At 37.2% G+C, this 12,473-nt stretch overlaps 1 protein-coding gene across 1 annotated transcript in view; it reads right to left on the bottom strand.

The window, feature by feature from the left end:
• HYDIN (HYDIN axonemal central pair apparatus protein) overlaps positions 1–12,473 on the bottom strand; it is a 445,256-nt gene that overhangs the window by 251,736 nt on the left and 181,047 nt on the right. Inside the window, exon 12 of the mRNA XM_060083501.1 lies at positions 6,218–6,336. Coding sequence (XP_059939484.1) covers positions 6,218–6,336 — 119 coding nt within the window. The remainder of the gene's footprint in view (positions 1–6,217; positions 6,337–12,473) is intronic.

The following is a 12,473-nucleotide window of genomic DNA, read 5'->3' as shown; positions in this document are numbered from 1 at the left end:
TCCGAGACTGAACCAGGAAGATATAGAAAATATAAACAGACCAAACACAAGCACTGAAATTGAGACTGTGATTAAAAATCTTCCAACAAACAAAAGCCCAGGACCAGATGGCTTCACAGGCGAATTCTAGCAAACATTTATAGAAGAGTTAACACCTCTCCATCTCAACTTCTTCCAAAATATAGCAGGGTGAAGAACACTCCAAACTCATTCTACGAGGCCACCGTCACCCTGATAACAAAACCAGATAAAGATGTCACAAAGAAAGAAAACTACAGGCCAGTATCACTGATGAACACAGATGCAAGAATCCTCAAGAAAATACTAGCAAACGGAATCCAGCAGCACACTAAAAGGATCATACACCATGATCAACTGGGGTTTATCCCAGGATGCAAGGATTCTTTAATATATGCAAATCAGTCAAAGTGATACACCATGTTAACAAACTGAAGGATAAAAACCGTATGATCACCTCAATAGATGCAGAGAAAGCTTTCGACAAAATTCAACACTGATTTATGATAAAAACCCTCCACAAAGTAGGCATAGAGGGAACTTACCTCAACATAATAAAGGCCATATATGACAAACCCACAGCCAACACTGTTCTCAATGGTGAATAACTGAAACCATTTCCACTAAGATCAGGAACAAGACAAGGTTGCCCACTCTCACCACTATTATTCAACATAGTTTTGGAAGTTTTAGCCACAGCAAGCAGAGAAGAAAAAGAAATAAAAGCAATCCAAATCGGAAAAGAAGAAGTAAAGCTGTTACTGTTTGCAGATGACATGATACTATACATAGAAAATCCTAAAGACACTACTAGAAAACTACTAGAGCTAATCAACGAAATTGGTAAAGTAGCAGGATACAAAACGAATGCACAGAAATCTCTTGCATTCCTATACACCAAAGATGAAAAATCTGAAAGAGAAACTATGGAAACACTCCCACTTACCACTGCAACAAAAAGAATAAAATACCTAGGAATAAACCTACCTAAGGAGACAGAAGACCTGTATGCAGAAAACTATAAGACACTGATGAAAGAAATTAAAGATGATACAAACAGATGGAGAGATACACCATGTTCCTGGATTGGAAGAATCAACATTGTGAAAATGACTATACTACCCAAAGCAATCTACAGATTCAATGCAATCCCTATCAAACTACCAATGCCATTTTTCACAGAACTAGAACAAAAAATTTCACAATTTGTATGGAAACACAAAAGACCCCGAATAGCCAAAGCAATCTTCAGAAAGGAAAATGGAGCTGGAGGAATCAGCTTCCCTGACTTCAGACTATACTACAAAGCTACAGTAATCAAGACAGTATGGTACTGGCACAAAAACAGAAATATAGATCAATGGAACAGGATAGAAAGCCCAGATATAAACCGACACACATATGGTCACCGTATCTTTGATAAAGGAGGCAAGAATACACAATGGAGAAAAGACAGCCTCTTCAATAAGTGGTGCTGGGAAAACTGGACAGCTCCATGTAAAGGAATGAAATTAGAACACTCCCTAACACCATACACAAAAATAAACTCAAAATGGATTAAAGACCTAAATGTAAGGCCAGACACTATAAAACTCTTAGAGGAAAACATCAGCAGAACACTCTATGACATAAATCACAGCAAGATCCTTTTTGACCCACCTCCTAGAGAAATGGAAATAAAAACAAAAATAAATAAATGGGACCTAATGAAACTTAAAAGCTTTTGCACAGCAAAGGAAACCATAAACAAGATGAAAAGACAACCCTCAGAATGGGAGAAAATATTTGCAAATGAAGCAACTGACAAAGTATTAATCTCCAAAATTTACAAGCAGCTCATGATTCTCAATATCAAAAAAACAAACAACCTAATCCAAAAAATGGGCAGAAGACCTAAATAGACATTTCTCCAAAGGAGATATACAGATTGTCAACAAACACATGAAAGAATGCTCAACATCACTAATCATCAGAGAAATGCAAATCAAAACTACAATAAGGTATCACCTCACACCAGTCAGAATGGCCATCATCAAAAAATCTACAAACAATAAAGTCTGGAGAGGGTGTGGAATAAGGGAACCCTCTTGCACCGTTGGTGGGAATGTAAACTGATACGGCCACTATGGAGAACAGTATGGAGGTTCCTTAAAAAACTAAAAATAGAATGTTCAAAAGTAAGTCAGAAAGAGAAAAACAAATACTGTATGCTAACACATATATATGGAATCAAAAAAAAATGTTCTGAAGAACCTAGGGGCAGGACAGGAATAAAGACACAGATGTAGAGAATGGACTTGAGGACACGGGGAGGGGGAAGGGTAAGCTGGGATGAAGTAAGAGAGTGGCATGGACATATATACACTATCAAATGTAAAATAGATAGCTAGTGGGAACAGCCGCATAGCACAGCTCGGTGCTTTGTGACCATCTAGAGGGGTGGGATAGGGAGAGTGGGAGGGAGACGCAAGAGGGAGGAGATATGGGGATATATGTATATGTACAGCTGATTCACTTTGTTATGAAGCAGAAACTAACACACCATTGTAAAGCAATTATACTGCAATAAAGATGTTTAAAAAAATGTTAAGTATTACTAACTTCTCAGATTGCTGTGAAAATGACATTTATTAAATTGCATAACTTTTAGAATAGTCCATGGCAAAGACTGCTCATAAAAGACAGTGATTGCTATTTATGTCCCCAGTGCTAGGCAGAATGCATTTAAGATTTACCTGTGCTTAAGAAGCAACTGATATGCACTAGTGATAAGTTGAAGGCAACTCAAAGGTGTTAATGGTAACTTGAAGGACACTTGTTCTTCTCTCTGAGCTGGTGCATGGATTGCCTTTTTTCTTGTTTTACCCAGATCTTCTATAATGTGCCAGTTCCTCTATTTTTGAGAATATGCATTTCATTCTTCTCCCCCTGACAAAGCAGCAACTACTTATGTATACGGAATCCAGCAAATTGTTTGACAATACAGTTCTGACACCTTTTGATTACTAGTAATGCCCTTACCCTTGCAGTCCATCTCCTTGGAGAGGGGAAAATTTATAGTAGAACTTCACCTCTCATTTGTTTTCCTTCTAATTACACTGGGGAATAGCATATACTCTTGGGGGTTAGTCTTCATGTATCTGCTAAGCTCAGCAATGACTAACAGCAATAGCTAGTTACTCAAATTTGTTTCAAGTAGGTAATGTAATAAATTGAAAGAGATATGCAATGAGGCATCAGCATTAAATACGCAGAGAGTGCAAAATATTCCCATAAGAAGCACCTTACCAAGTCCTTCTCTGCCACTGCACAGCTCTCAAAACTGTCCAGTCTGATGCAGCACCTCATTTAACACTTACTTAGCTGGCTGTGGTTTGCTTTACTGTTCAATTATGGGAGGGTGGGAAGTGATGGTCCCAAGCACACTTCTGTTAAAATATGTAAGAAATTATTATTACATTCAGAGAAATCCTATCCATTTTGTAACAGGGAAGAGCAAAATCTGACTCCATGTTGGATCCGTTTCTTTTATTTAACCTTTGCTTTTCATTGCTTTTGTTATTATAATCATACATAATGGCTTGCCTCAGGGCACCCTGCCCCTCTGCCTGAATGTTAAACTAAAGTGCCTTTGTTCAGCTCACAGGGAGAAAATCTGACCCTGCCCACCTGTGGATGGCTGCAGAAAAGAGGAAATTAACACATCCCCTCCCCGATACTGGCCAAGCCCAGAGATATTTTGCAAAACGAATGGCGTTTTTACTTAACTTCCTCCCCTCCTCCCCTTCTCTGCTCTATAAAAGAAACTGGCATCCAGACCCCAATAAGATTTTTTTTGCAGACACTAGTCTGCCATCCTCTCAGTCTATCGGCTTTCTGAATAAAGTCACTATTCCTTGCCTCAACACCTTGTCTCCCAATTTATTGCCTTGTTGTGTAGCCAGCAGAGCGAGCTTGAACTCAATAACAATTCTGCATCAGAGCTAAAGGTTCTTTTCCAATGTGGCATCCATAAGACACAGTCTGTAAGGTGTGAGGGAAATTTGCACTGGATAAAGTACAGGCAGAATATCAATTTAATAAGAACAATTTAATTTAATAAGAACTCTTATACCTTTTTTTCCCTCCCTAAGTGACCATTTTTTCAGAATGCAATACAGGACAATGCAACATAGTAGCTGTGCCACTTTTCACTTTATGTTAGTCATGTGAGTGATTACTTCATTTAAGTTATGCTCTTACATATATTCCATCTCATCTTATGTATATTCCATGACATTAACATCTCTATTTACCTTTAAATCATCCCATCTGGCCCATCATTAAGTCTAATGAATGTGAGGACAAATGACACTGCAGGAAGCTCTCAGCATCAATTGGGCACTTACCTCCCATGCTTAGGCTGAGCTGAATTGGTTGTAGACCAGATTTGCCCATAATGAGAGCCCAAGGGATTGAAAAGCCAGCAAAGGGCTTTCTCTTCCCACACAATGTAGGGCCCTAGTACCCCGGGGCTCACTCACATTTACAGGCTGTGTGACCTTGCCAAGTTACTTAACAAATGTGGCAGAGTCAGGTTGGCCATTCACTTAACCCATATCCTCTTCCTCCTGTGCCTATAGCTAGACTACATTTCCCAGCCAGCCTTGCAGTTACAGACCCTAATAGGATATGAACAAAAGCAATACATGCCACCTCCATTACTACCTCCTATAAAAACCTCTCATGTGCATCCCTCCATGCCTTTCTCCTACTGCCAGTGTGATACATGTGAGACTACAATCTTGCAACTCAGATGTTAGGGGTGGGAGAGCCATGAGATAGAATGAGGCTTGGGCCTCCCTGGTGGCGCAGTGGTTGAGAGTCCGCCTGCCGATGCAGGGGATACGGGTTCGTGCCCCGGTCTGGGAGGATCCCATATGCCGCGGAGCGGCTGGGCCCGTGAGCCATGGCCGCTGGGCCTGCGCGTCCGGAGCCTGTGCTCCGCAACGGGAGAGGCCACAGCAGTGAGAGGCCCGCATACCGCAAAAAGAAAAAAAAAAAAAAAAAAGAAAAAAAAAAAAAAGAAAAAAAGAATGAGGCTGAGTTCTTGATCCTCTACGGGAGGATCTGCGGATGACCAAGCTTGTCTGGGACTTTACGTTAGGAACAAAGTAGATATATTATTGTATTTGTTTGTTACAGTATGTAGCGTTACCTTAACTAGTAAAACTTCTCTAAGCCCCAGCTTCCTCAGCTATAAAATGGGGATAGTCACTGTGCCTTCTTCATAGGGTTTTTGTGAGGACCAAGTGAACTAATGCATATGTGCTCAACATACATGAAGGGTGAGGATGTTGACTGAATTAACCACTATGTGCCTCATATTTCTCATGTGTAAAAACAGGTACAGTAAAACCCACCACTCATGGTTCTGTAAGAGTTAGAAATCACACACACATACGTAGGCATGCACACATAATAAGGCATGGAACTTGACACCTATTTGTCACTCATTAAATAAATGCTTTTATTGTTACCTCTATAGAAATATAAACACTTACAATTTAGGAATCTTTCTACAATAAACTTTCAATGGTTATAGTTTGATATAGTGTAAACAAGTGTCCTGGATATGAATTTAGTGATGAAGTGACACTGAAGTAACTTTGATCCTCATGAACCCATGGGTACATCATGTAAAAAATCATTTTCTATTTAACTGGAAAGACAAAGCAGGGAGATCTCTTCCAGAAATCAGGATGATTGGTTTTTAAATCAGAGAAAATTAATTAAAATTTTAAATTAGGAAACTTCTGAAGTGTGAAAACAGCTATCCTCATTAGGACATTCTGGAAAATGTAAAAGGTTCTCTATCCTCTGACCTGTAGGATTTATGTTGTCAGAGAACAAGCATTAAATAGATGGGGAGATGTATTTATGGTGTCCCCCTTTGCAATTTACAAAATGATGATGATAAAACCAATTAACTTACGACTTTGATGCTTTTTATAAAGCTAGAGAGGCTGAAAAGGATGGAAAAAGTTGCTTCCCTCAATAAGGCTGGGAGGGAGGAGGAGGAGTTCCATCATTTGGGGTCTGAATAGGTGTGAGTCATGGAAAAAATGTGATGTCACAAATTTTCTATCAATAAAAACACACACATAAAACAAAAAAAGCCAAGTACTTTTGAGTCTCAATGAACAATTCTAGTGCTTACCTCATAACAATGTACAGATCCAACAAAAACTTTTCCAATATCCAGCAACTCAAAGTTGAAGTGAATCTTTGGTCCCATTCCTTCCCCTTTGATTCGGAGGGGCAGACGGATCTCTCGGCCTATAAAAACAATTCAGACTTTATTACCCTCAGTGACGCTTTATTACCCCAGATTACCCACAACCTCTTATTAATGTAAGCAGTCAAGATTATTGCAACAACTCCCTACAATGGACTGAGGGAGTGTAATTTAACCAATGCTGAAGATTTAGCTTACCTTTAAGAAACAAGAATACTGGTTAGTTTCTCAACTTTAGGGGAAAGCTTATATTGCAATCTAGGCTGACATTTTAGCAGGAAAAAACAATTTAAAAAATTTAACCCAATCTTAACTGTATCCTTAAGTTTTTTATAAAGGAAAATAATTTCTCTAAATCAGAGAAGAATGACATAAGATGAGCGCTGCCACGGGGCTCCAAGAGACCTTGTTCACACTGATCTTTCCTAGATTTAGGAAGAGCCAGGGCATTAAGGGATCTGAGTCTAGGAGTCTTACCTGACCCTCACTTTGCAGCTTCTTTCATACAGAGGAAATGGAATCCACTAAACAGTATCCTTTACTACACAGCCACAATGCACCCAGGGTCAATACAGAGCACAAGCCTTTAAAGTACTGACTGCTTTTGTTTCCCTTTTAAAATGGGGTATGTATCTGCATCTGATAATACATGATCATTATAAAAATATTAAAAGGAAAGTAGAAGTTTTATCATAATTCCTCCACCCAAAGATAACTACTGTTAGCATTTTGGTGCCAATCCTTCCACATTTAATCATATTTAAGAATTGTTAATGTAAATGAGAGCATATGCTATAAATTATATTTAGCCTGCTTTTTTTCACTTAACAATACATCTGGAACATTTTTACGTATCATCACCTAAAGATGTAGTAAATATTTTTAACCAGTCCTTCTTATTGGATATTTAAGTGGCTTCCAAATTTTCATTACAACAAATTACAATGTAACTAATATCCTTTAATACATTTATGATCAATTTTCCTATGTTTTCTTTAAGCACTTTGAAGATACCATTCTATTGTTTCTTGTCTTCCACCATTTCTGTTGAGAGCTCAGTTTATAGTCTTATCGCTCATTTGAGATAATACGTCTTTTCCTCTGACTGCGTTAAGATTTTCCTTTTGTCTTTGTTTTTCAGCAGTTTTACTATAATGTTCCCAAGTGTGGTTTGCATTTATCCTTCTTGGGGTTTATTGCACTTTTTGAATCTGTGGATGATGTATTTCATTAAATTTGGAAATTTTTTTAGTCATTATTTCTTCAAATATTGCTTATGCTCAATTTTCCCATTTATATATATATATATATGTGTGTGTGTGTGTGTATATACACACACACACACACATATATATGAGCTTTTTACCACATTCCACTTAGTTCTTATGTTCTTTTCTGTTTTTTGTCCCTATATGCTTTAGTGTGGCTATTTTCTTTGATTTATCTAATTTCCAGTTTACAAAATCTACCTCTAGGCATACCTAACAGGCTATTAAATTCATCTACTGAGTTCTTAATTTGTCATCATAACTTTTCCATGCTAGACTTCCTATTGGATTTTTTTGTAGTTTCCAGGTCTCTGCTCAATATTATCTTTAGTAAGAACATTTAAAAAAATCTGTGTCTGGAAATTCTATCACCTGGCTCTCTATGGGTTTGTTCCTATTGTTTATCTTGGTGTTCTATCAGACTGTGTTACCTCCTCATATACTTGGTTATTTCTGATTGAGTGCTGATCAGTGTATATAAAAAACTGTAGATTTAATTTGAAACACTAAGATGTTATCTGCTTCCAGGTTCTGGCTGGTGACTAGGGGATATTAGTGATCCCAGATAACCTAATCTAACCACTGGCAGTAAGATTCTGTGAAGGAATTAAGCCCTGCAGCAAATCACTGGAGTGACTATTTTCTCAATTCTCCCAAGAAGGGTGTGTAGCTAGTACTATCCTACATATAGAAGAGAAGTTAATTTCTCATATATAAGAGATACCTTAGAACATTAGGGATCAAATACTTTTGGAACCCCAGTGGAGAACTGTCTTAATCAAATCTATGCTTGAAAAATGATCCAAAGCTGAGCTCTAGTTCTTATAAGGACTTACTTTTAGTCTTATTTCTAGTCCCCACTTTACTGGGTCCCACCCTCAAGCATGGGGGATTTCTAGGGCCCTTTCTCCTTGGGTATCCCATGAACTCTTATGTTTTCTTCCTTAACTCTGCTTAATTTTTCAGTCTCTGCAGTATCTCCCCAAAAGTCAGTGTCACTAAGGATAAAGAGGCCCCCCAAATCTGATTGTTTAGGTTTCTTTCTTCTCCTGGATCTTGGCCCCCAAATTCTTCACTGTCCTGGCAGCTCTCTTTTGCTTTCTAACAAGTTTAAAAAATATATTTTGTCTCGTTCTTTTATTCTTTTATTTGCTCTGTGTGTGTGTGTGTTTGTGTATGCGAGGGGGAGAGAGAGAGAGAGAGAGAGAGAGAGAAAGGGAGTTAAATTACCCAGCCCACCACTATAGGAAGTAGAATGCCAGAACAAAAGGATACACATTTGACAGTTTGACAGCTATGGCCATATTGTCCTTTAGAATGGTTGTACTAATTTACACAAAAACATCAACAGTTTTAATGGTTTCTGTCTTTCCATGTTCTCCCTCAAAAATCAACACTCGAAAATATTTGATAATTTAATAGGTTTTCCTTAAATTTGCACCACTAAAGTTTCAAGTTATTTAGGGGAAAATTATGTATTTGCTCTGTGTGTAACATTTTGGACATTCAAAATTATTTTGATGCTCTGTTAGATGTAATTTTCAGTATTAGAGCAAATACACTTTGAACAACCAAGTGATATTATTGGTTGTTATTAATAATATTAATTTATTATCATAATAATGCCTTGTGACTTTTTTTTTTTTTTTTTTTTTTTGCTGTATGTGGGCCTCTCACTGTTGTGGCCTCTCCCATTGCGGAGCACAGGCTCCGGACGCGCAGGCCCAGCAGCCATGGCTCACAGGCCCAGCCGCTCCGTGGCACGTGGGATCCTCCCGGGCCGGGGCACGAACCCGTGTCCCCTGCATCAGCAGGCGGACTCTCAACCACTGCGCCACCAGGGAAGCCCTGCCTTGTGACATTTTATGTTCCACTGTCTTCTATTGTTATTCAGTGTCTGTATCTTTAATGCTTCCTCTCCATGACTGTCCTTTTAAAGACAAGAATACTTGTCTCTGGGTCCCCTCTAGTGCTTGGCAACACAGTGGTCATTAGGCAAGTATTGCTTTGATTACAAGAAACAAGAGCAATCTTAGCAATATTTGGAACAGCTCATTTATTCAAAGGGTTCTCCCAATCCATGTGATCCCTGGAAAAGAAGTTCCTCTAAAGTTCCTCTAAAGATCAGTGTTGGTTTGACAACACTCTAGAGCATCAGTAAAATTCTCAGAGAGCCCAAACCTTATCACCCTACTCCATTATTTTAGAGTTTTAATCTTCAAACCTGTTTTGAAGGCAATGATTTGTATTCCTTGGTCAAGAGAAAAGTATTTTGACAGAGATCCAACTTTCAGAACGGCAAAGAAAGAGAACTGCAAATACATTGTGGAATAAACTGCAAGACTATTTATAACTGTCAGGCTTAAAGCTTTCCCAATCTGTTATCTTGACTGCCTTTCTTAATTAAAAAAAAAAAAGAGAAAAGGAGATGTGTTGTACAAAAGCAGTGAGCCAATGTTTCTTTGGGACTTATTAATTACTTCAAAGGAAACTTCCTTATTTGTAGCTAGCCATTTCCCTAACCCAGGACAGAATAGGAGTAAAGTAATACCCAGGCTTGTGTTTGTAAGAGTTAGTCTATATTTTAGTGTTACATTACAAATGCTAAGTTTCCACAAGATTTTTTAAGCAGGGATTTTGGCAAAAGGCAGCAAGATGAACAAGCTTGAAAGAACTAGTAAGCTCTAAGATCAGATTCCTTATTAGAAGAGCAAAATATTAAAATGTTTTTAAAATAGGGAAGCTTCTCATCTATGATTACAGTGTCCTGGTTTCACACATGAGAAGCAGGGAGATGTATTATAGAACCCCTTTCACAGCCCTAAAATCTGTGAATGCAATAGATTATATTGCATTAAATACCAGAAAATGTAACCATGGGCTTTCAAAAATTTGCCATCTAACATTTATATATTAGATGTTCAATATGATACTTGAGCTCCATTCCTGTGCAGTAAGACAAGAAAAAGGGGGGGGATGTATAAATAGGAAGAACAAATGGTCATAATTCACAGATTTTATCACTACCAACCTGAAAAATCCTAAAGAACCTATAAATATTTTTTTAATTAATAAGATAAAGAATGATGGTCACCAAATCAAATACCAAAGTCAACTGCATTTCTATACACAGCAAGAGTCAAAAAATTAATTTTCAAGATATTAATTTTACAATAGCAACAACAATATAAAGTACCTAGAAATAAATCTAACAAAATATACTTAAGACTTTCAAGGAACAAATTGTAAGACTTTACTGAAAGATATTAGGAAAGATCTAAATAAATGGAGAACTAGGTTATGTTCTTGAAATGGGAGACTCAATATTATAAAATTGTCAATTTTCCTCCAACTGATCTATATAATTTTAATGCTCTACTAAACAAAATGCCAGCAGGTAAAATTTGGAGGAATTTGATGGTTCATTATAAAATTTAAGTGTAAAATCAAAGGGCCAGTAACAACCAAGACGTTACTAAAGAAAAATAAATTGAGGGGACTTGCCCTTTCATATATTAAAGTCTGTTGTAAATCTACTGTAATTAACATAGTGTGGTATTGGGGCAGAAAGTGCAAAGTGACTAAGGAAACAGAATACAGAACTCAGAATAAATGCACACATATGCAAATTTGACTTTTGACAGAGCAGGTGTTGAAAATCAGTATGGAAAAGTGGACCACACAGTATAAAGAGCTAAAACAACTGGGCATCCACATAGGATCTGTGGTAGGCTGAATAATGGCCCACAAAGATATCCATGTCCTAATTCCTGTAACCTATAAGTATTATTTGATATGGCAAAAAAGGTGAATATTATATGACAAAAGATGTGATTAAGTTAAGAATTTTTAGTTGGGGATATTATGCTGGATTATCTTGATTACCGTAGCTTAAAGTTGTCTTGAAATCAGGTCATAGTAGTCTTCCAATTTTATTCTTCTATTCCAAAGTTGTTATTCTAAATTCTTTGCATTTCCATAGGAATTTTAGAATGAGCTTGTCAATTTCTACCAAGAAAAAGCTGTTTGGATTTTTATTTGAATTGCACTGAATCTATAGATGAATTTTGGGGGAAAATGACATCTTAATACTTAATTTACCCACCTATTAACAAGGTACAGTTCTCCATTTATTTAGGTTTTTAATTTCTCTCAGCAATGTTTTATAGTCTTCAGTGTACAGGTCTTCCACATCTTTTGTCATATTTATCTTTAAGTAGTTCATATTTCTTAATGCTATTGTATTATAAGTAATATTGCTTTTTAAAAATTCAATTTCCATTGTTCATTGTCTAGAAACACAATTGATTTCTCTCTATATAAATCTTGTAACCTGCAACCTTGTTACACACTTAATTTTCAGTCCTTGTTAAAATATTCTTTAGCACTATCTCCACAGATTTTAATTCAAAAAACAGAGATGAAACCCAAGAACCTACATTTTTAATGAGCAGCCAGAGTGACTCTACGCAGATTCTCTAAGGATATTACCTCAAGAAAGATATGAACACTGTTAACTACATTAACTTCTGACAACAGGGCAGGGTAAGCTGACTCAGCACATCCTTCCACTTCAAATACAAAAAAAATTATTAAAAGTATGACAAACATATAGTTTTAATACTTATCGAAGCCCAAAAGAAAGAAAGGAAAATACCAGGTGCTAGAAATAAAAAGGGAACTCAGAGATTTTTAAAGTACATACAGCCTTATGGTCTAATGGCTTCAGTTTAAACACTCTCACAGAAATAGGGCATATGGCTTTGTTCCTATCTGCGAATGTGGAACTGAACTTAGATCCCTGCATAAATCTAGGACCCTGGAAAGGATGCCTCTTTCCAAAAAGGAAACTAGAAAAATTCTACCTATTGGTCTAAGGGAGCAGTGATGAAGCTTGTCCTCTACCTTGT

Source organism: Mesoplodon densirostris, chromosome 19 (assembly GCF_025265405.1).
Source record: "Mesoplodon densirostris isolate mMesDen1 chromosome 19, mMesDen1 primary haplotype, whole genome shotgun sequence".
NCBI lineage: Eukaryota > Metazoa > Chordata > Mammalia > Artiodactyla > Ziphiidae > Mesoplodon > Mesoplodon densirostris.
The sequence above is the reverse complement of the archived record's forward strand: the minus strand, read 5'-3'. Positions and strand labels throughout refer to the sequence as shown.